Below are 19192 nucleotides of genomic sequence, written 5' to 3'. Positions count from 1 at the left end.
TAGAAGTACTAAGATTGGGGTGTCCAGTAGTTTTGGTCTTATCACTGATTACAAGGGTAGACCTGGTAGAGGCAGCCATGCCAGGGAGGAGGAGCTGATGACACGGGCTTGACCCCTGCCACACATGCCGTGCCCTCCTGGGGTGTCAGTTTACTCATCTGGAAGTTGGGGAAACCATCAGTCTCTACCACACAGCAACTGCCCTGAGGGATATATGAGCCGAGTTACGCAAAATAGCAGCTCTGGGCCTGGTGCATTAGGATGCTGAGGGAAATCATCTTGCCTTTCTGTAATGTTTTTCAGTTTACTCAGAGTGCTTTTATGTATTGTTTCACTGGAAGTTCACAGTCATGTAGGAGTAAATTACTTGTTGAGGATTTACAAATGACTACTACTATCTGTATTTGACAGTTTGGCAGGTGAAAGGTTGAGAAAGAAACTTGACCAAGGACTCAAACTACTAACAAAACACCAAAAACCATTTTTATGCAGCACTGTTATTTGAAGCCAAGTCTGTCTGACCAAGAGCCCTGCTCTTCTTGGACTGTGTGTTGGTTGTATTTCCATCCATCCAGCCAGCCAGCCAGCAAATACTTAGTGCCTGTGTGTGCCAGGCAGTGGTCCAGGGACTAGAAATGCAGTTAAGAACAAAGCAGACAAACTTACTGCCTTTATGTAGTTTGCATTTTAGTTGGAGAAACAGATAGCACACAAATTATATTAGATGATCAGAGGTGCTATGGAGAAAAATGAATGAAGAAAAAAGATCAGGGGTGGAGAGAGGGGTGGTTTTGAACGGGCCAGTCAGGGAAGGACTTGGCCTGACTCTCCTTTGCTTGTGGGAGGGTATCAGGCACAGGGAACAGCGCCGCCCCCACCCCCAAGGGAGAGCCCCGCCTAGGGATGGAGCAGCCATCAGAACCAGAGCCCAGTGACAGGGCTGGGAAGTGCAGAGTGTGTGTGTGTGGTGGGTGGGGCTGGGAGAATCACAGGGAGAGGGGTTGCTGGAGTGACCTGCCTGGAGAGGTGGGAGAGCAGTGAGAACAGGCCAGATTCTGGACTCATTCTCAAGGGAAAGTCAGGATTTGCTGATGAGCTGGGTGTGGCATGTGTGCAGTAGAAGAAAAAGAATGACCTCTGAATAGAGAAAACGTGTACACTTACTCCCATTTTACAGACTGGAAAACTGAGGTTGGGGGAGGATAAGTGAAAGGTGCCAAGGTCATTTAGCTAGACAGTCTATAAAGCTAGGGTATTTGCCCAAGTGTTTGTGTTCCACACTGCTTAGGCTTTCACTGCAGGCCTCCTGCCGTACCTCACTCACCCACTGGAACACTAAGTCAGCTGACCCCACCTGGCCCCCTAGAACTGTCTTGTTTCTGCAGTGATTAGTGAACATTAATCTGCACTGTGGAAACCATCACTTTGGAAACTTTCTCAGGGTGCAGCTCAGAGATAGTTTTCTAAGTGTTTATGAAAACTCAGATCATTCAGTAGATGAAGGTTCAGATTTCCAGACAATTTGATCCTGCTACTTCCTGTAGAGGTGTAGCATTTTTTCAATGGAATCCCTTTCTCATTAGACTCCTGTAAATTGTGAGTTAGTGCGTTATCACCACTGGCTTCCCCAAACTGATTTCCATGGCAACAGCCAGATCAAATGGTAAAGACTTCTCCCTGGAAAACGATGTTCAGTGGGTTTTTGAGGGAAAAGTGTCATTTTCAGGGCTTTGCTGTGGGCAGGAGGCCCAGGTACCTTTCATTTCCTGCATTTCCCTCCTTTTGGCTCAGTAGCCATGGCTGAAAAATGATGGGAAGAATGCCATTGGTGCCAGGCTGTGCCAGATCAGTGTTGGCGGACATGTGCAGATTCCTGCCGCTTAGGGCCTCCTTAAAGACCAAGCGTTTGCATGCATCTTCCTTACGCAGGAGCGGTTGAACTTTTCAGCTGTTAGCTGAGGTAGCTGTTGGGCACGGTAGTCGAGCGGCTGCTCCAGGGTCTCTGGTTAGAGAAGGCTTGGAGCTTTAGTGGTATTCTTTTGTTTTTTGTTTTGTTTTGTTTTGTTTTGGGTTTTGTTTTTTGTAGGCAAATAAGAAAGACTCACGCATGTACAAAAAGCTTGTATTTGCTTCCTCAAGACTTTCTCCCTCCACCCCCTCTCCCTCAAATATACACACCAGGACAGTGCCCTAGGCTGGGTGACCTCATGTTCTCTGCCTGCAACCACTCTGACCTCAGCATAGGGGGCCCAGGTACCACTCAGTATCCAGGCTCTTACAGAGCTCACGCACACTTCTCAGACAAGGCGGCCTTTCTCCAGGGCCTCACTCAAAGCCACCAGCATTAGGCAACAGACACACCTCCGGCATCACACTCCAGAGGGAAGCCGCGTGAGACAGAAACCCTGCTATGTGGCCATGCCTCCCACTGGGGACAGACGCACACTCATGTGCACACGCACACCCGCAGCTGGCTGCCCGCTGCCCACCTCTCCACATTCCCTTCTCCTGGACCACCTGCACTGACACAAGCCAGGCGCTGCCTCTCTTCCATGGTGAATCAGCCAGCAATCTCGCAGTCTGCCAGGCCGTGCCAGGGTTATGAAGAGTTTCCATTTGCTTCTAGACTTTGTGCTCAGCTCCAGGGACATTCCGCCCCTGCATTGTTCATCTTTGAGGCAGCTCGTACGTTTCTCTCTCAGATACAGACCCTGATCTTCCCTGAATGAAACTGAGCATGGCAACAGCAAGGGGATGTGATGTGAGGTAGGGTGGTTGGAGCCCAGGAACTCTGTCCTCACCGCAGAGGTGTCCTCTGATTCCAAGCTCACTGCCCTGACATCCAGTGCACTGTCCCATGCATGGGGAGACGGTCTACCATATGGTATCCTAACTGGGACAGAGATACTCAGACCAATGGCTATGACTCACCACATACCTAGGGTCATAAAAGTAAGCTGGAGGAAGGCCTGTGGAGCAGCTGGCCTCACTTGGGCTCACAAGAGGGGGGCTTTGAAGAAGAGGCTACAGCTGGGTTGTAGGGGCTTCCCGAGTATAGATGGACACCCAAGCCATAGGAAAGCATGGGTAAGCCCGAGCCCTTGTGGAGACCTGGTATGTCGGGCATCGTTGAGAGGGGCTCTGTCTGGCGCTCAGGCACACAGGATGGGCATCAAGGAGTGGGGGGCACCTTGTGAAGAGGCGCTCATCCTCTGTCTCCCTGCATCTCCTTAGTTTCCTTTATTTGGCTTGAATTCATCATTTTAATCATAGTCCTGTCTGTGCACGGTAGGGAAAACTTGAGAATCTGACGCACATAATATGATTTTAGAACTAATTTTCATGATGTTGATCATCACCCATTGTCACAAATCTTTTTCAGTAGTTACCATTATTTTAGTGTAAGAAATCTAGGCTCAGTTTACACAGTGTGTTGCTTTTATTTTATTTTTCAATTTTTAATTGTTTTTAGAGAGCGTGTGTGCAAGTGGAGTGGGAGGAGGGGCAGAGGGTGAGGGAGGCAGAGACTCCCAAGCAGGCTCCACGCCCAGCACAGAGCCTGAAGTGGGGCCTGATCTCATGATCCTGAGATCATGACCTGAGCCAAAATCCAGAGTCAGACACTTAACCAACTGAGCCACCCAGGTGCTCCCAGAGTGCGTTTCTTTAAAAAGTTGTTCACGACAGCAGCCTGGCTGAAATGACAGGAGGGAAGCCATGGGGCCCTGTATGCCGAGGTCGGGGCCATGGTCTGAGGCTGGACGGCTCTGTGGAGTACCTACAGCGCAGCTCGTCTCCATGGGATGGGCTGCAAATGTAAAAGGCATGCCAGGTTTGAAGACTTAGTACAAAATGAGGAATAGAAGTATTTCATTAAAAAAAAAAAAAAAGTTGCTTAGTTGAGAAAGAAGACCCCTGATGGTAGTTCCTAGAAATCCAGATTTGCAAGTCCTTGCAAAAGGCAAGAGCAGACAGCACTCTCCCACTGCGATCTCACACTGGCCTTCTTCCTTCCCACTGGCTTCTTTGACTTTGCTTTGGGATTTTCCAAGTCATCATTGACTTCACTGTCTCTGTTGCTCTGTCGTCAACTCCACCTGCACAAACAGCATCCTTGACTTTCAGTTCTCCTTGCCATTCCCCTGATGCGGCACCTGGGTACCACTCTCCAGCTACCCCACTGTTTCCCCAGCGGGTTTCCGGGGCCTGGTGTCTGTACCCAGCCCCTCCCTCACGCTGCTGTGGCGGAGCCCTCCTCCTCCAGCGGGGCTCCCATCACATGCGCTGCCCTCATCACCAAACCCTCTTTTAGTGAGTCCCAACCATGAATCAAGGATGCTAGGAACTTGCCACACATCACCTCACCTCATTCTCCAAAGAGAAAGAAAATAGTTTGTACAACAGGAGGAGGAAACTCCAAGAGAGGAAGTTGCTGGGTCCCATGCCTGTAGAGGGGCAGGGCTAGAATTCAGACCAGGCTCTGGGACTCTAAAACCCATTCTGGAGTGTCACTGTCTTCAAAACCTGTGACTTCCTACTCAGAATGCTGAAGGTGGACCCTTGAGGCACCCGCATCCCCCACCTTGCTTTTCAAGTCTCATCTTGCACTGGATGGATGGGTGTCCATACACCACGTGCTTTGGATCCAGCCACATTTTGTTGTCAATCAAGAGCCATCTCAGTATCTTAATAAGCCAGCTGCTATCCCATAGGCTCTCCCTGTCTTCTTCACAAGGAGTGTTCTTCTCTTTATAATTCCCTCTGCTGGATGACAAATTAGCCTTGGTAAGAGTAGCCCACTGTCCCCAGAAGGAGACATCTGAATGCCAAGGTGGGCATTCCAGAATGCCGCAGCCACCCTTAAAAGATCTTTCTCCCTTCTTTGGCAAAGGTCCTGTGTCATGCCTGACCCTGGTATTATAAATTCCAACCTCTTTATATCATGGACACCTGGAGAGAATGACTGCGTGTTTCCACTTAGGACGCTACCAACGCAGGACTTAGAAATATGATCTGCATTTATATACTCTGTGTCCACCATGGAGCACACATTGCCAGCCACATCACACCTAGTTTACTCAGTATCCTAAGTGACAGAATAATGCTGTGGGTTAACATCGGCAGTATTCTCTGAGATGCTCTCCTTCCTGCTCACTGTAAACTCAACCCCGGCTCCTCGCACAACTGCTACCTTTGGATCGATAGAGCTGCGGGAGTTTTCTAATGATTTCTTATTCTGGGTAAGACAAAAGTGATTGCTTCCCCTTAGGGGTATGTTCTCAAAGGTGATTTATTTTGTCACTAAATTTTTTGTTGTTGTTGTTGTTAGCTGTGTCCTTTTAACCATAAACCTCGCTGTTTCTTTTTTAGTCTCTTCAGATGGAGGTACTGAGTCCACGGCCTTAGTGGATGACAACGGCAGTGAGGAGGACTATAGCTATGAAGACCTGTGTCAGGCGAACCCCAGATACCTACAGCCAGGCGGGGAGCAGCTGGCCATCAACGAGGTACTCAAGTCACACTCAGCAGGGGCAAATCTTGGATACCCAGTTTTCAGGGTGCTGAATCACTTCAGACTTTGCCCTCTTGCTTCTTTGTTTTTCTTTCTCTCTCTCTCGTTTTAAAAAAGATTAGAGCGAGCGAGCACGTGTGGGGAGAGGGGCAGAGGGAGAGAATCTCAAGCAGACTACCCACCACTGAGTGTGGAGCCCAACATGGGGCTCAGTTCCATAACCCTGAGATCATGATCTGAGCCGGATGCCTAGCTGACTGAGCCACCCACGCACCCCGTCTTGATTATTTCTTACCAAACATATTCTAACACCTTGAACTCTGACATTCTAGCATTTGTGAGGACAGTTTATGTGACTGAGTTTTCCAGATGACTGTGCTCTTCACCAACTAAGTAGGAGAGCAGCAACTGCTGCTTGGTGTTCGGGTAGCGCTTTTCAGCTTACAAAATGCTCTTCCTAACGTTATCTCGGAAAGATCTCACAGCCAGTCTAAGAGGTAGATGTTATAATTATTACCCATATTTTAACAAACATTGAAGCTAAGAGGCCATGTCATTTGCTCATAAATGGCAGAGCTGAAATTAACCACGTATTTCTCACTAGAGATCTGGAGTTTTTTCCACCTCTGTGCGTCTTCACCCCTTTTATGGGAATCTTTCCAGAAGGCACTTACCAGCTTTTGGCATTCTTGATTAGAACCTGTGGAGTGTCCGTTCTCAGTGACCTAGCATTTCCATTAGTAATACCCGCTGTTGCTGTAGAGTGTGACGATGTCCCCGGGGGCTGAGGGGACCTGCGGCCCCCCACCCATGGCTGACTGACAGGCGAGCTGTGTCTGTGCTTTCCTTTTTAAAGGAATCTGCTAAGAATCTGGAGATCAAGCTGGTTCTCTTTAATGGTCGTGGACTATAAAGTTAGACTAACAGTTGATTCAGACAGTGAATGAAGTCTGACAGCCAGAGATCACAAGCAGGCAGAGAGGCAGACAGAGGAGGTGGGGGAAGAAGGCTCCCTGCTGAGCAGAGAGCCCGATGTGGGGCTCGATCCCACGACCCTGAGATCATGACCTGAGCCGAAGGCAGAGGCTTAAACCACTGAGCCACCCAGGCGCCCCAGACTATGAATGAAGTCTGAGGAGTAAGTCCTGAGGGTCTTGCAGTCAAGTATGCGCACAACCGTTAGAGGCCTGGCTCCGTGTTGTTTGCTCAGAAGCCATTTTGGTGGTGAATATTCCAGATATTCATATTCATTAAATAACTGACATACGGCTGAGTGAGCCATTTTTTATACTTTCTTTAAAAAAAAGTAGATTTGGGGTATCCTTTAAGAGCATATGAGAGACGCCTACCTGATTTTGTTTTCCTTAATATGGAAATTCATTTTGTGTAACAAACACTAAGTATTGACTGTAAGCCAATGGTGTGTACGAGGTAGGAGATGTCCTTGTCCCCCTAGGAGAGCTCACAGCATGCCCCTTGTTCTTCTTCCACCTGCTTTTGCACTAAGCACATGTCCCCATTGCAGCTGATCAGCGATGGCAGTGTGGTCTGTGCCGAAGCCTTATGGGACCACGTGACCATGGATGACCAGGAATTGGGCTTCAAGGCAGGAGATGTCATCCAGGTCCTGGAAGCCTCTAACAAGGACTGGTGGTGGGGCCGGAATGAGGACAAGGAGGCCTGGTTCCCCGCAAGCTTTGTCAGAGTAAGTGTGTGGCGCTTACAAACCCTTCTCAAAACGATCTGTGGGGGAGTGGTAGAGTTGTGGTGTCAGGCTCGAGCCCCCTCAATCCAGGTTCAGTTCTTTGTAATCAGTTTAATGAAAGCTTTCAGTAATTAGACTGGATTGAAGGAAACATTTCAACCATGGTCAACTAGTTGTTTAACATTGCTGCAGTGGTTGGAGCCACTGGCCCTGCTGTGGTTCTGTGAGTACGTGAAGACTTAGCCTCGGGCCAGGCTGCCTTCCTCACAGCCGCAGAGAAGCGGAAACCCTGGGGGGCCTTCCGCCTGCTTCTGTTACCGCCTTCCCCCAAGTCACTTGTCACCTGTGTGTGGCCCGCAGTTGCGCGTCAATCAGGAGGAGCTGTCGGAGAATTCCAGCAGCACCCAGGGCGAGGAACAGGAGGAAGATGCCAGCAAGAACCGCCACAAACACTCAGAGAGCAAGCACCAGATGAGGACCAATGTCATCCAGGAGATCATGAACACTGAGCGCGTGTACATCAAGCACCTCAAGGACATCTGTGAGGTAAGACCCCAGACCCTGTGGACTCCCCAAGGTGGTCCTCAGCCAAACCCTCATTTTATACACTTTTCCATAGCCCTCCCTTCTCCTCACACCTTTTGGTCCAGGTGGTCCCTGCACAGACTCCGCCTTCATTCAGTGCTTTTCTGCCCCCGTGAGCATCAGTGGCTCTCTGTTATAGTCAATTTTCTGGGCGCTATGCAACTAATGCTCTGAGGACTGACCTCCCGAGATGATTCAGAGTGAATGCCTTTCAGAGGAGGCAACATCCTTTCAGTGAAACCCACGTGATGTTACAAAGGTCTGTCACTGTTTACAATCACAGACTCGCAGATGAGGTTCTGAGCCATTTAGATGCAGACCAAAAAAAAAAAGAAAAATCGGTTTTACCTAGTGATATCCAAGGCCATGTTCTGCAGTGTCATGGTATTCTATTAGGCAATAAATTTTACTTGTCCAGTGACAGTCTTTGTCTCTGTGGGTTCTCTACGAGCCTGACACGGCACTGGTGTTGGCCCCATCTCCTCATTCCACTGTCCTGGCTGTGAATGTTGAGTTCTGCGCTCTCAGCTCGGCTGCGGACATTCAGCGCTGAAGACAGGCTAAAGTGAGACAAGTGCCTGTTTTAGAATCGGATTAACTGGCCCCATAAATATAGAGCGATGTTTAGCTAATTTTTTTTTCTTTTTTATTTATTTGACAGAGAGATAGGGAGCACAAGTAGGCAGAGCAGCAGGCAGAGGGAGAGGGAGAAGCAGGCTTCCCACTGAGCAGGGAGCCCGATGTGGGGCTTGATGCCATGACCGTGGGATCATGACCTGAACGGAAGGCAGCCACTTAACTGATTAAGCCGCCCAGGCGCCCAATGTTTAGCTTATTGATGCTATCTATCTTGTTCCCTGTAAGTGTCTAGTTAAAGGAGTTTCTTTAATTCACCATTTTAGGAAAAGAAATCATGGCTAACGATTGTTGGGCTTTGACTTTGTGCCATCCCTTGACCTGGATTAACTCCTACAAACACTCTCATCAGCTTGTCCTATTACCACGCCTCCTGCTCCCCCTTACAGATGAGGGAACTGAGGCACATCGTAGCTACTGTGGTGGGGCTAGGATTTAGATCAGTCTGCCTTAAAGCCTGCGTTTTGAACCTTTATATTGTCTTTCTGTTACAGTTCATACCAAATAGTCAGTGGTATGTATGCTTAGGCTGTGTAATTACATGATGCTGATTTGGGGATACTTATTACACATATCTATGGCCTTTTCCTTCCCACTGCACTAACTCCTACCCCAGCCATAGTACAACTAGGGTGTTGTACATGGAGAATGAATAGGGCTGTAATCCGTGCAGGCCTTGGATTAAAGAGCTGCAACTTTATGTTCTCTATAGAAAGTAGGTGATGGTGGAATCCTTGGGTAAGATGTTCTTGGCTCTTTGCCGTGACACTGAGCCAGTGCATGAGCTCTTCATGAAGCTGTGACATGCTGTATTTAACAGGTCTTCTCGGCTGTGAAATGAAATTAGGGATGGGAGAATGATTATCTTAAGAATTTAGAAAAAGTATGACATTCCTAATGTTTGCACTTTAAAATATTTGAAACCAATCAACTTTGTTTCAGGAACATAATCTGAAAACTTTATATAGTTTCTTGCTGTACATATCCAGCCATATGCACCTGTTCTCTTTCCTTTTGTATTTTAAAATATTCATAGCACCCTGGAGTCTCTGAGGTATGATTATCCCAACAGGGACCCATAGGGTTAAAATAATTTTCTCTAATTAAAATCCCTTCCGCAATAATGGCTTTGGGTCCCCAAGACTATATTATTCAAATAAATAATTGCTGTAATCTCCAGATTAATTTTTAAAAGTTTACTTTGCTGTTTGCAGGGCTATATTCGACAGTGTCGCAAGCACACGGGAATGTTCACAGTTGCACAACTAGCCACCATTTTTGGAAACATTGAAGATATTTACAAATTCCAAAGAAAGTTCCTGAAAGACCTTGAGAAACAGTACAATAAAGAGGAACCTCATTTAAGTGAAATAGGATCCTGCTTTCTTCAACATGTATGTCACCTGTTACTTCTTCTTTCTAATGTCCGGTTAAATAATTTTGAAATGTTTTCCACTCTAGAAAGGAGTCCTTTTTGTTCTGTTTCTTACTTTGTTTGCTAGATTAATCTCCTAGGGACTGGAGATGTCAGCTGTAAATTAAGTTGCTTCACTTATATGGTTACTCTTTACCTAAATACCTCAAGATTTCAAAATCTTCCATTTGTATGCAGTTTTGAGGGTTTTAGGAGGTTGTATTTGGAATAATTTCTCATAATACCTATTAAGTGATTCTTGTATGTTAAGCATGGTTTCCAGGGTTTGCTTATATTAGCTCCTGCTACGGAGAAGGTATGATTATTTTACCCATTTTCCACATGCAGAAACTATAGCCCAGAGAGTAACTGACCCAGAGTCACACCTGAGTAAGGGGCAGGTGTGGATTCAGACCGAGGATACAGAAAACTGCCTCAGAACAGTCTTGTGGTGATAGTGGGCTTATAACTGGGGATTGACTGCCCATGTTTAATACTAACAGATTTCACAGGAAGGAGACTTCATTCCCAGCCCAAATGGGTGTAATCATGGTGACAGTGACAGCAGTGACAACAGCTGTCTCACGTGGTGCTCGCTGGGTGCTCACAATGGCTACACAGAGGCAGGGTGGGTTAATGTTAAACAGCCAGAAATAATGCTGTGGTGGCCCCAAGCGTGGGAAGATCAGCCCCACGAATGCACCGGGCCTGTTTGGCCAGAGCAGAAGGTTCTGAAAGAGAGGCTTCAGAGGTCAGCAAAGGTCAGGCTGCAGGGGGGCAGGACTTGGGGAAGGTGGAACCTCTAGGTTGTGTGGGCCTTGCCGGGGTCCTGGACCACCGGAGAGTCTAGCTGAGGGACAAGGTGTGCTGCTTCTGGGCAGAAGGGGCCTGGGGGCTAGGGTGGGCTGCAGCAAGGATGTGGAAAGATAGCGATGTTGGCAGGGGATTTTTGAGCACCAGCTGACAAAACTATTCTTGGGGAACATGGGCAAGCAGCTCTTTGAAGCGCTTGCAGACTGTTGGGGCTCAAAGAATTGACGGGTGGGTTGGAAAAACCTGTCTTGTAGGGAAATCGTCTGGCGGGCAACATGTTGTGTTGAGCAAGGACAAGGATAAACTGTGAGGCAGGACACAGGCTGAAAGACACACAGCTGCGGGCAGGGTAGGCCACTACGAGCCGGCCTCCGGCCTCGGTGGAAGCTGGGGGAAGCCCACCACGCCTGCACAGGTTGGCCAGCAGGGCGGCAGCAGCCTGGAAGTGAGAGGTTGGGGAGAAAGGAAGTGATCCAGGGGCTTTCGATCAGACATCAGAGGGGACCTGCGTGTGGAAGCCAGGTGGGAGGAGGTTAAGGAGAGGACTTGCAGTGAGGGGAGCAGGTGGTGGCTTTGAATCCTGCCTTCATGGTCATGATCACCTCCATGTTTATCAGTGAAAGTAAAGAGGAGGAGGGGGAGAGAGTTGGATTTGTGAATAGTGCCTGCCTTTTCCTTAGAGCAGAGCTAGGGCAGACACAGTGGTGGCAGAGGGTTCCTCTCTCCCATGGAAGCCCTGTGCGACTTTTGGGGTACACGGAATGGGGCTTCGTGTGGGACCAGGGCGCCAAGTCCTAGAGCTGCCACCCCACAAAGATAGCCCCTCCCCCACCCTCACCCTTCCAGCCACACCCACACCTGGTCTGTACGTGCCCCCTACCCCCACCTCAGAGAAGAGGTCGTGGCCCGAAGCTGGACCCTGGTCTGACGCAGCTGTGCTTCTGCTTCCCAGCAAGAGGGCTTCGCCATCTATTCCGAGTACTGTAACAACCACCCGGGCGCCTGCACGGAGCTGTCCAACCTGATGAAGCAGGGCAGGTACCGACACTTCTTCGAAGCGTGCCGCCTGCTCCAGCAGATGATCGACATCGCCATTGACGGCTTCCTCCTCACGCCAGTGCAGAAGATATGCAAGTACCCTCTGCAGCTGGCCGAGCTTCTCAAGTACACCACGCCGGAGCACAGGTGGGAGCAGCAAGCCTGCTGGTAGATGCGCGTGCAGCGCCCACCCTGCACTGTCAGCCCCGCACCCCAGGTTCCCGGGGTAGCACTCAGGGCTTCACAGAGTGGCGGCGGACTGCAGGATTAGGGGTCCCTTTGACGCTCTTGGTTAGTGGTTAGCGTCATGGAAGAAATTGTCACTTTGCTTAGAATGTTCGAGATTATAAAGTCTTGAAACTGGGGTTGTTGGAAGAGGCTCCAGAATATCCATTCCTAGAAACACTAAAAAAGTAAGAATAATCCTTAAACTGTGTCAGGAGCATACAGGGATTTGTATTGTACTATTGGCCATTAAAACTGATGTCTGTTTTATAACTCCTCTTTTGTAGCTACTCAGTAGTTAATAAGAACAGTTTTTTTTTAAAGATTTTATTTATTTATTTGACAGAGATCACAAGCAGGCAGAGAGGCAGGTGGGGGGCGGGGAAGGAAAGCAGGCTCCCTGCTGAGCAGAGAGCCCGATGTGGGGCTCGATCCCGGGACCCTGGGATCACCACCCGAACAGAAGGCAGAGGCTTAACCCACTGAGCCACCCAGGCACCCCAAGAGCAATTTTTAAAAGACACCATTGTGAATACAGTTTCAAAAATACTTTGCTCCCGGTCCTACAGCAGCTCCCCCTTGGAGCAGTATCATGTACTGCAACAAAAACGCTACTTTAGAGAGGGGTGAGGACTACCAAAGTTTAAACTTCTGGAAGACTGGGGAAATCTCAAGGATACAGCGTAATGCATAGGGTTAGCTTGGAGAAGCATCCCATTGAGGTCCTGTCCAGCTCTAAGCCCTTTCTTTTTTTAAAGATTTATTTAAGGAAAGAGACCATGTGGAACGGGGGGGAGGGGCAGAGGCAGAGAGAGGGAGAATCTCCAAGCCGACTCTGTGCTGAGCTTAGAGCTGGACACAAGGCTTGATCTCACAATCCTGAGATCATGATCTGAGCCAAAACCAGGAGGTGGACATTCAACAGACTGAGCCATGCAGGCACCCCTAAGACCTTTCAGGCCCAGCCTGGGTGCTTGCCTGTCTCCGTGATCCATTCCACCCCATCCCCTTGTGCTTGGAGCACGGGGCTTCTCATCACAGTTACCACAAAGCTCCATTTCCATGCGTGACTTGCTTTGTCCTTAACTAAGCTCTTCTAGGGGAGCCAAAAAGTTATCCATTGCTTACTTAATAACAACTCCCTGTTTTCTTGCGTGTGCAGAATAAAGCGTAACCATGCTGTGATTTTTTTGTAAGATCTCACCCCTTCAGTGTTGGAATGGGCAGGTCATGCTGTGCCATTCCCCGAGATGTGCAGGTCCCAGCTGTGTGGTGTCTTTAGGTGCCACTGGTTGGGCATTGCTGTGTTCCCACTAGGCCAGAGCTGGAATGCCAGTGGGCAAGGCTTTAGGATGAAGTTTACTGTTTTAGGTAAGAATCAAACCTCAGCTGTGACTCCCGTGTCACTGGTACAAAGCGTTCAGTGTGCCTATAGCCCTTGAACGGATGGTCTTGGAAGGTTCTAGTATGAGAGAGTGGGGACAGGATTGTAGCCAGAGGAAATATGCTATGCCAAACCACAACAGTTGTGGGTTCTACCAGCTAAGTGTGGCCCTGAGAGCAGTCAGATTATCTGCAGCAGCGCCTGGCCCTGGGGGTGTGCTTAACGGAGGAACATTCTTTCGCCCTGTCTGCTGCCTGCTGGACTCCTATGGAGACACAGGGCTTGTAAAAGGAATCTTTTTGCAATTAGATTGGAAACTGGAAGGAGAAAAAGAGCTAGGTTACCAAATAGTAGAAGCTAGATATGGATGCTAGTATAAAGAATTAAGATTAAAGGAATAAGAGAAAGGAGTTCATTGAAATGGATAAAAGGGAAGAGAGCTATATATATTTTTCTTTTTCTGATGGAAAAATAAGAAAACTTGAGTGCAGGGAAAATAGCAAAGTCAAGAGAGCCACAAATTTGCAGAAAATGTTAAAAAAATACACCATGATGAGGAACTATAGAAAATATGTAAGAGAATAAGAGGCAGAGACATCTTGACAGACGTGGACAAGCAGATTGGTACATTCCAATATGGGCAAGGTATGGCCAGGGGACTATACATCATCCTTTAGTAGTTAATTTTTCCTTTTTAAGGGCATTTTTCAGTATGAGGCCTTTGCCTATTTTGGCTATTCCCCCCGCCCCCAAATCCTTTTAAAGGAAATGACAGAAAACCCATTTCCTTATCTTCAGGAAAACAAAAAAAAATTTTTTTTTGAAAAACGGTTATACTCTGCCTCTTCTCTAGAATTGACAGAACATCTTGTAGGAAAAAATGTACAATTATTTTGTACACTTTCTTTATTGCTGGAGGCCTAGGGTGGGTGGTTGCTCCATTATTTTGGCAGTCCCCTGTGTCTGTTTTGTTCTTCCTTTGTGCTCCACTGCTGAGTATGAATAGGCCTGTTTAGAGGTAGCAGGGTCTGCTTTGTGGGGGAATGCCCAGGGACTTCCCAGGGGCTGAGTTATTTGTGTTTGGTAAATAGACAATAGAATCTGCTTCCAGGGCTTTCTTTCCTTGCTATGCAGGAGGATATAATTTGGTGCTACTGAGATCCAAAAGCTCTATCTTATAAGACACAGGAAAGTGCTGGAAAGCAAAGAATTCAGATCATTAGCTGGATGATTGGTTTACATGTCTCCAGATTATTAACTCTGAGCAGAACCTGAATGTCATACTTCCCAGTTCGAGCCAGGTTCTGTTCTAGTCTGTGTGGCAAGTAGACCTGTAGTTTGTTTCCCTGGTACCTGCAGTTTTAGAGGCTGAGGAACAAGAGCCTCCTCCAGAGGATATTGCGGTTTGCTCTGACTGTAGCATAAGGAAGCACCAGAAACAAAGGTCTGTCAACCAGCTGTGTATGGTGTCAGCATTTACGTAACTCCCCGCATAGAGCCTCTGTGGCTTGTGTCTTCTTTGTGTCCTTTCTTGAACATGGTAGATGATGAGACTCAGAGCAAATAATTTCTCTTGAGAATGGTTAGTTATTTTTAAAGTACTTTATATAGCAAAACTGGCTCTCTGAGAACCAAATCAGTCATAAAGACTATCCTTTCTTTATTAATGAAAATAATCCATTGTCACTGTGACTAAAACTTTATTTCTTGTGGCATTTACTTTCATTCATTGTGATTTCTGGGAAATGAATGAAAAGATTCTTATTCTGAAGAATGCCGGATTGCATTCGGTCATTTCCCTTAACCTATGGAGACTGTGGTCTATTCATGGAGGAAAAGAAAAAGGAAACAATGGCTGTTATTTAAATCCTACTCTGTCTAGACTATTAGTATACAAATCCAGGATGGAGTATATTACTTTGTCAGTCGTGTTTCATGGGTTTCAGGTTCTGTGGTTAAAACGAACCTCCTATTTTACAGTGATTACAACAACATAAAGGCAGCCTATGAAGCCATGAAGAACGTGGCCTGTCTGATCAATGAGCGCAAGCGCAGGCTGGAAAGCATAGACAAGATAGCGCGGTGGCAGGTGTCCATCGTAGGCTGGGAGGTAAGTGCGCACCCCTTCCCGCACCTGCTCCGCCGCCCAGCACTGCTCACGCCCTCCCTCACTGTAGTCTTGTTTGATGACGTTCTGTGACATCCTGTGACTGATACATTATAACTTTATATTCTTGGCTTTAATGGTATATGTACTTTGAGGCAGGTGGTTGAACTTAACAGTCAGCTACTTTACCAGAAACTCACTTCCACCAAAAAAATCCACTCTGAAGAATGTCTGTAATTAATTTATTATTTACGCTCTGTCTTTCCTGCTGGAAAGTATGTTCCATGAGACCAACTGGAGAACATTTTTTTATTATTTATTGATTTGAGAGTGAGAGGGTGTGGGGGTGAGGAAAGGTAGAGGGAGAGTCTTACACAGACTGAGCTGAGTGCACAGTGGGACACGGGGCTCTATCTTGCGACCCTGAGATCACTACCAGAGCTGAAACCAAGGGTCGGACGCTTAACCGACTGTGCCACCCAGGCGCCCCTGGAGAACATTTAGAATACAAATAGTGTGGTGGGTGTATGGACTCTGGACTCTCACTGCCTGTGGTTGAATTGGATATGATCTGGGCAAGATTAAGATTTTCATCCTTAAGATGGGTTTGAAAATATTAGCTACCTCATAGAGCTCTCCTGAGGATTCTGGAAGACGGTGGCAGATGCAGTGCTTGGCTCAAGCTAGTCACACTGGTCCCGCGTGCGTATGTGCACGTGCATGTATGCACATTTATTTATAAAAACGACGGCGGTTGTGTTTCCTGCGTGCCTGGCACTAGTCTAAGCCATTTCTATATGTGAACTCATTTAATGCTCTCAATAATCCTGTGGGGTAGGAGCTGCTGTTACCCTCATTAACAGATAGGGGAATGGAAACATGGCGGGGTTAAGTGGCTTTGCTCGAACAACGAATGCTGTTCTGATTGTTTTCAGACCAAACAAAATTCATCGTACATTAAACTAATTGGGCAGAACTCACTGTCTCTAAGAATTAAGAGAGTTTGGACTGGGAAGTTAGGTTTTTAACTAAAGTAGGTTACAGCAGTGAACGTTGGAAAGAAATACTTCTATTTCAGGGGCCATAGAGCCTTCTGGAGCTTGGATGGGCCTTCAGACATCACTGCATTAAACTCTCTTACTTTGTAAGTGAGGAATCTGGGGCACAGAATTGCTCTAGGCAAGCCAGTAGAAGAACTATTTTGGAGTCAAAGTAGTTTTTTGCCTCCACAAAATACTGTGTATGACTGGGATTAAAGGAGGATAAAATCTTATAAATCAGAGGCCAGTGTTGTATGAATACCACAGAGTTCCATTGTGTTAGACCCAACCTAATACTGTAAAGATGTGTTTTTTCCTTGTGTTCTTGGATTGTGACATTTAGGGGATAATTCGTTGTCAGAAGTTTTACCAATACCCGGCTGGCTATTTGCTGTCTGATCTTTTGTTTCCAATATCCTAAGCTAGTTATTCTGGGAGCCACGCTACATACCAGACTGAAAAGCCAGAGCCCCAGAGTCTAGAGCAGTAAGTCCCCCCAACGTAGAAAGCTTCCTTGGTGTCCTTATTCTCCGAGGAGCAGCCATTTCAGACTGACGGGAGTCCATTCATCCTTGTAAGGAAGACCCTTCAGATAGCACAGAGGCACTGTAACATTTTCCCACTGGGTAGGAAATAAAGAAAAGAAGTTTCACACACAAGGAGATGAACCACCCATGTTTGGAAGTGGCCTTTTTTAGCCCTGCTGACCTGTGAATGGATCTCCTTTAACTGGAAAATGGGAAAAAGAGTGTCAGGACTTGTCCTTGTATCGTGACACATTCTCACGCAATCCAAACAGGAAGGTCTTAAGATGCGTGTTCATCCTCGCAGGGGCTGGATATCCTAGAGCGCAGCTCTGAGCTGATCCATTCTGGGGAGCTGACCAAGGTCACCAGGCATGGCAAGAGCCAGCAGCGGACGTTCTTCCTGTTCGACCACCAGCTAGTGTCCTGCAAGAAGGACCTGCTGCGCCGGGACGTTCTCTACTACAGAGGCCGCACAAACATGGATGACGTGGAGCTCGTGGACCTGGAGGACGGCCGGGACAAGGACTGGAACCTCAGCGTGAAGAACGCCTTCAAGCTCGTCAGCAAAACCACGGATGAGGTTCATCTGTTCTGTGCCAGAAAGCAAGAGGACAAGGTGCGGTGGCTGCAGGCCTGCGAGGACGAGAGGCGGCGCGTGCGGGAGGACCGAGAGATGGGTGAGCTGCGCCTCTGCCACCTGGCCTCAGGGGTGCACATCCTGAAGACAGCTGACCCTTGAACAGTGCAGGGCTTGGGGCACTGACCCCGCCCCAGTCAGAAATCCATGTGTAATGCTTGACTCCCCTACAACTTCACTAGTCCCAGCCCACTGTTGGCCAGAAGCCTTACCAATAACATAGTGGATTAACACATAACTGCTATGTTATATGTATTATATGCTGTATTGTTACAATAAAGTAAGCTGGGGGAAATGTTCTTAAGAAAATCATAAGGAAGACGAAATACATTTACAGCACTGCCCTGTATTTATCGAGAAAACCCCACATATAAGTGGACCCACGCTGTTCAACCCCATGTTGCTCAGGGGTCAGCTGTGCTTCTGAACTTGCTGCGGGACAGCCCATGACAGACAGAGTTCCTACAAGGCCACATTTAGTCAGTCGTCTGTGTGTTGATACTCACAGTACCCCACTGCACCCAGGAGCGGGTCCTGCTTGGGAGGATGTCGTCCTAGTGTCCGTCCTGGTGACAGTCCTTGCTGCTTCTCCATTTGTAATCTTGTCAACCTCTTACAGTTCCTCGGGGAATAAGGTTCTTTGCTGCGGGTTATGTTGAATACCTCAAGGTTAATGTGGGTCATGTTTTTAGTTTTACTCTCTAATGGTGTCACTTTTTAAAAATTTTAATTAAATTCAATTAATGAACATATAGTGTATTATTAGGTTCAGAAGTAGAGGTCAGTGACTCATCAGTTGTATATCACACCTGGTGCTCATTGTATCAGGTGCCCTCCTTAATGCCCATCGCCCAGTTACCCCATCCCCCCACCCGCCACCCCTCCAGCAGCCCTCAGTTTGTTTCCTATGGTTAGGAGTCTCTTATGGTTTATCTCCCTCTCTGATTTTGTCTTATTTTATTTTTCGCTCCCTTCCCCTACCCTCCTAGGGAAATCACACGATAATTGTCTTTCTCTGATTGACTTGTTTCACCTGTTTTGAACGTTTGTCATGTCTGTTCCTAAATCCAGGAATGGAAATTTCAGAAAGTCAAAAGAAACTCGCCATGTTAAATGCTCAAAAGGCGGGACATGGAAAGTCAAAAGGTAAGTTTTGAAGAAGGCTTTGTCTTCTTATCTCCTTCATGCGTATCATTATGGGAATTAAAATCAGGGAGAATGAAGTCATTAGCCCGCTGATGATCAGCTCCTGACAAAGGAGAGACGTATGGGTGAAACTCAGAATGGTAGGGAATAGTTCCCCCCACCCCCCCAGTAGGTGGTTTAGACTAGTCTGCATTTGAGTTTCGGTGTGAGTATGCTTCAGTATATGCCGACATTTGAACATGAGCCTGTCAGATGTGTTTTGAATTGGTGCTGAAGAGCTTCTACACCTCCCCACCCTGAGGTCATGCTGGCGTTCCTCCTCAGGCCAGCCAGTTCACCAGTCCGAGGCAACCCCAGCAGCTCTTCTGTGTTTCGGGCATGCATGGAGGAAATCTCCAGCCCCAAACTGCTTATCAGTGCAGG

The 19192-nt window shown here is 47.5% G+C and overlaps 1 protein-coding gene across 7 annotated transcripts in view; it reads left to right on the top strand.

Annotated features, from left to right (window-relative positions):
• SPATA13 (spermatogenesis associated 13) overlaps positions 1-19192 on the top strand; it is a 198314-nt gene that overhangs the window by 173783 nt on the left and 5339 nt on the right. For all 7 annotated transcript variants that reach the window (XM_047722925.1, XM_047722932.1, XM_047722926.1 and 4 more), the window contains 8 exons: positions 5371-5507; positions 7038-7217; positions 7578-7763; positions 9653-9832; positions 11618-11850; positions 15293-15422; positions 17291-17663; positions 18695-18769. In XM_047722925.1, coding sequence (XP_047578881.1) covers positions 5371-5507; positions 7038-7217; positions 7578-7763; positions 9653-9832; positions 11618-11850; positions 15293-15422; positions 17291-17663; positions 18695-18769 — 1494 coding nt within the window. The remainder of the gene's footprint in view (positions 1-5370; positions 5508-7037; positions 7218-7577; positions 7764-9652; positions 9833-11617; positions 11851-15292; positions 15423-17290; positions 17664-18694; positions 18770-19192) is intronic.

The sequence above is a fragment of the Lutra lutra genome, chromosome 3 (assembly GCF_902655055.1).
Source record: "Lutra lutra chromosome 3, mLutLut1.2, whole genome shotgun sequence".
Lineage (NCBI taxonomy): Eukaryota > Metazoa > Chordata > Mammalia > Carnivora > Mustelidae > Lutra > Lutra lutra.
The sequence above is the reverse complement of the archived record's forward strand: the minus strand, read 5'-3'. Positions and strand labels throughout refer to the sequence as shown.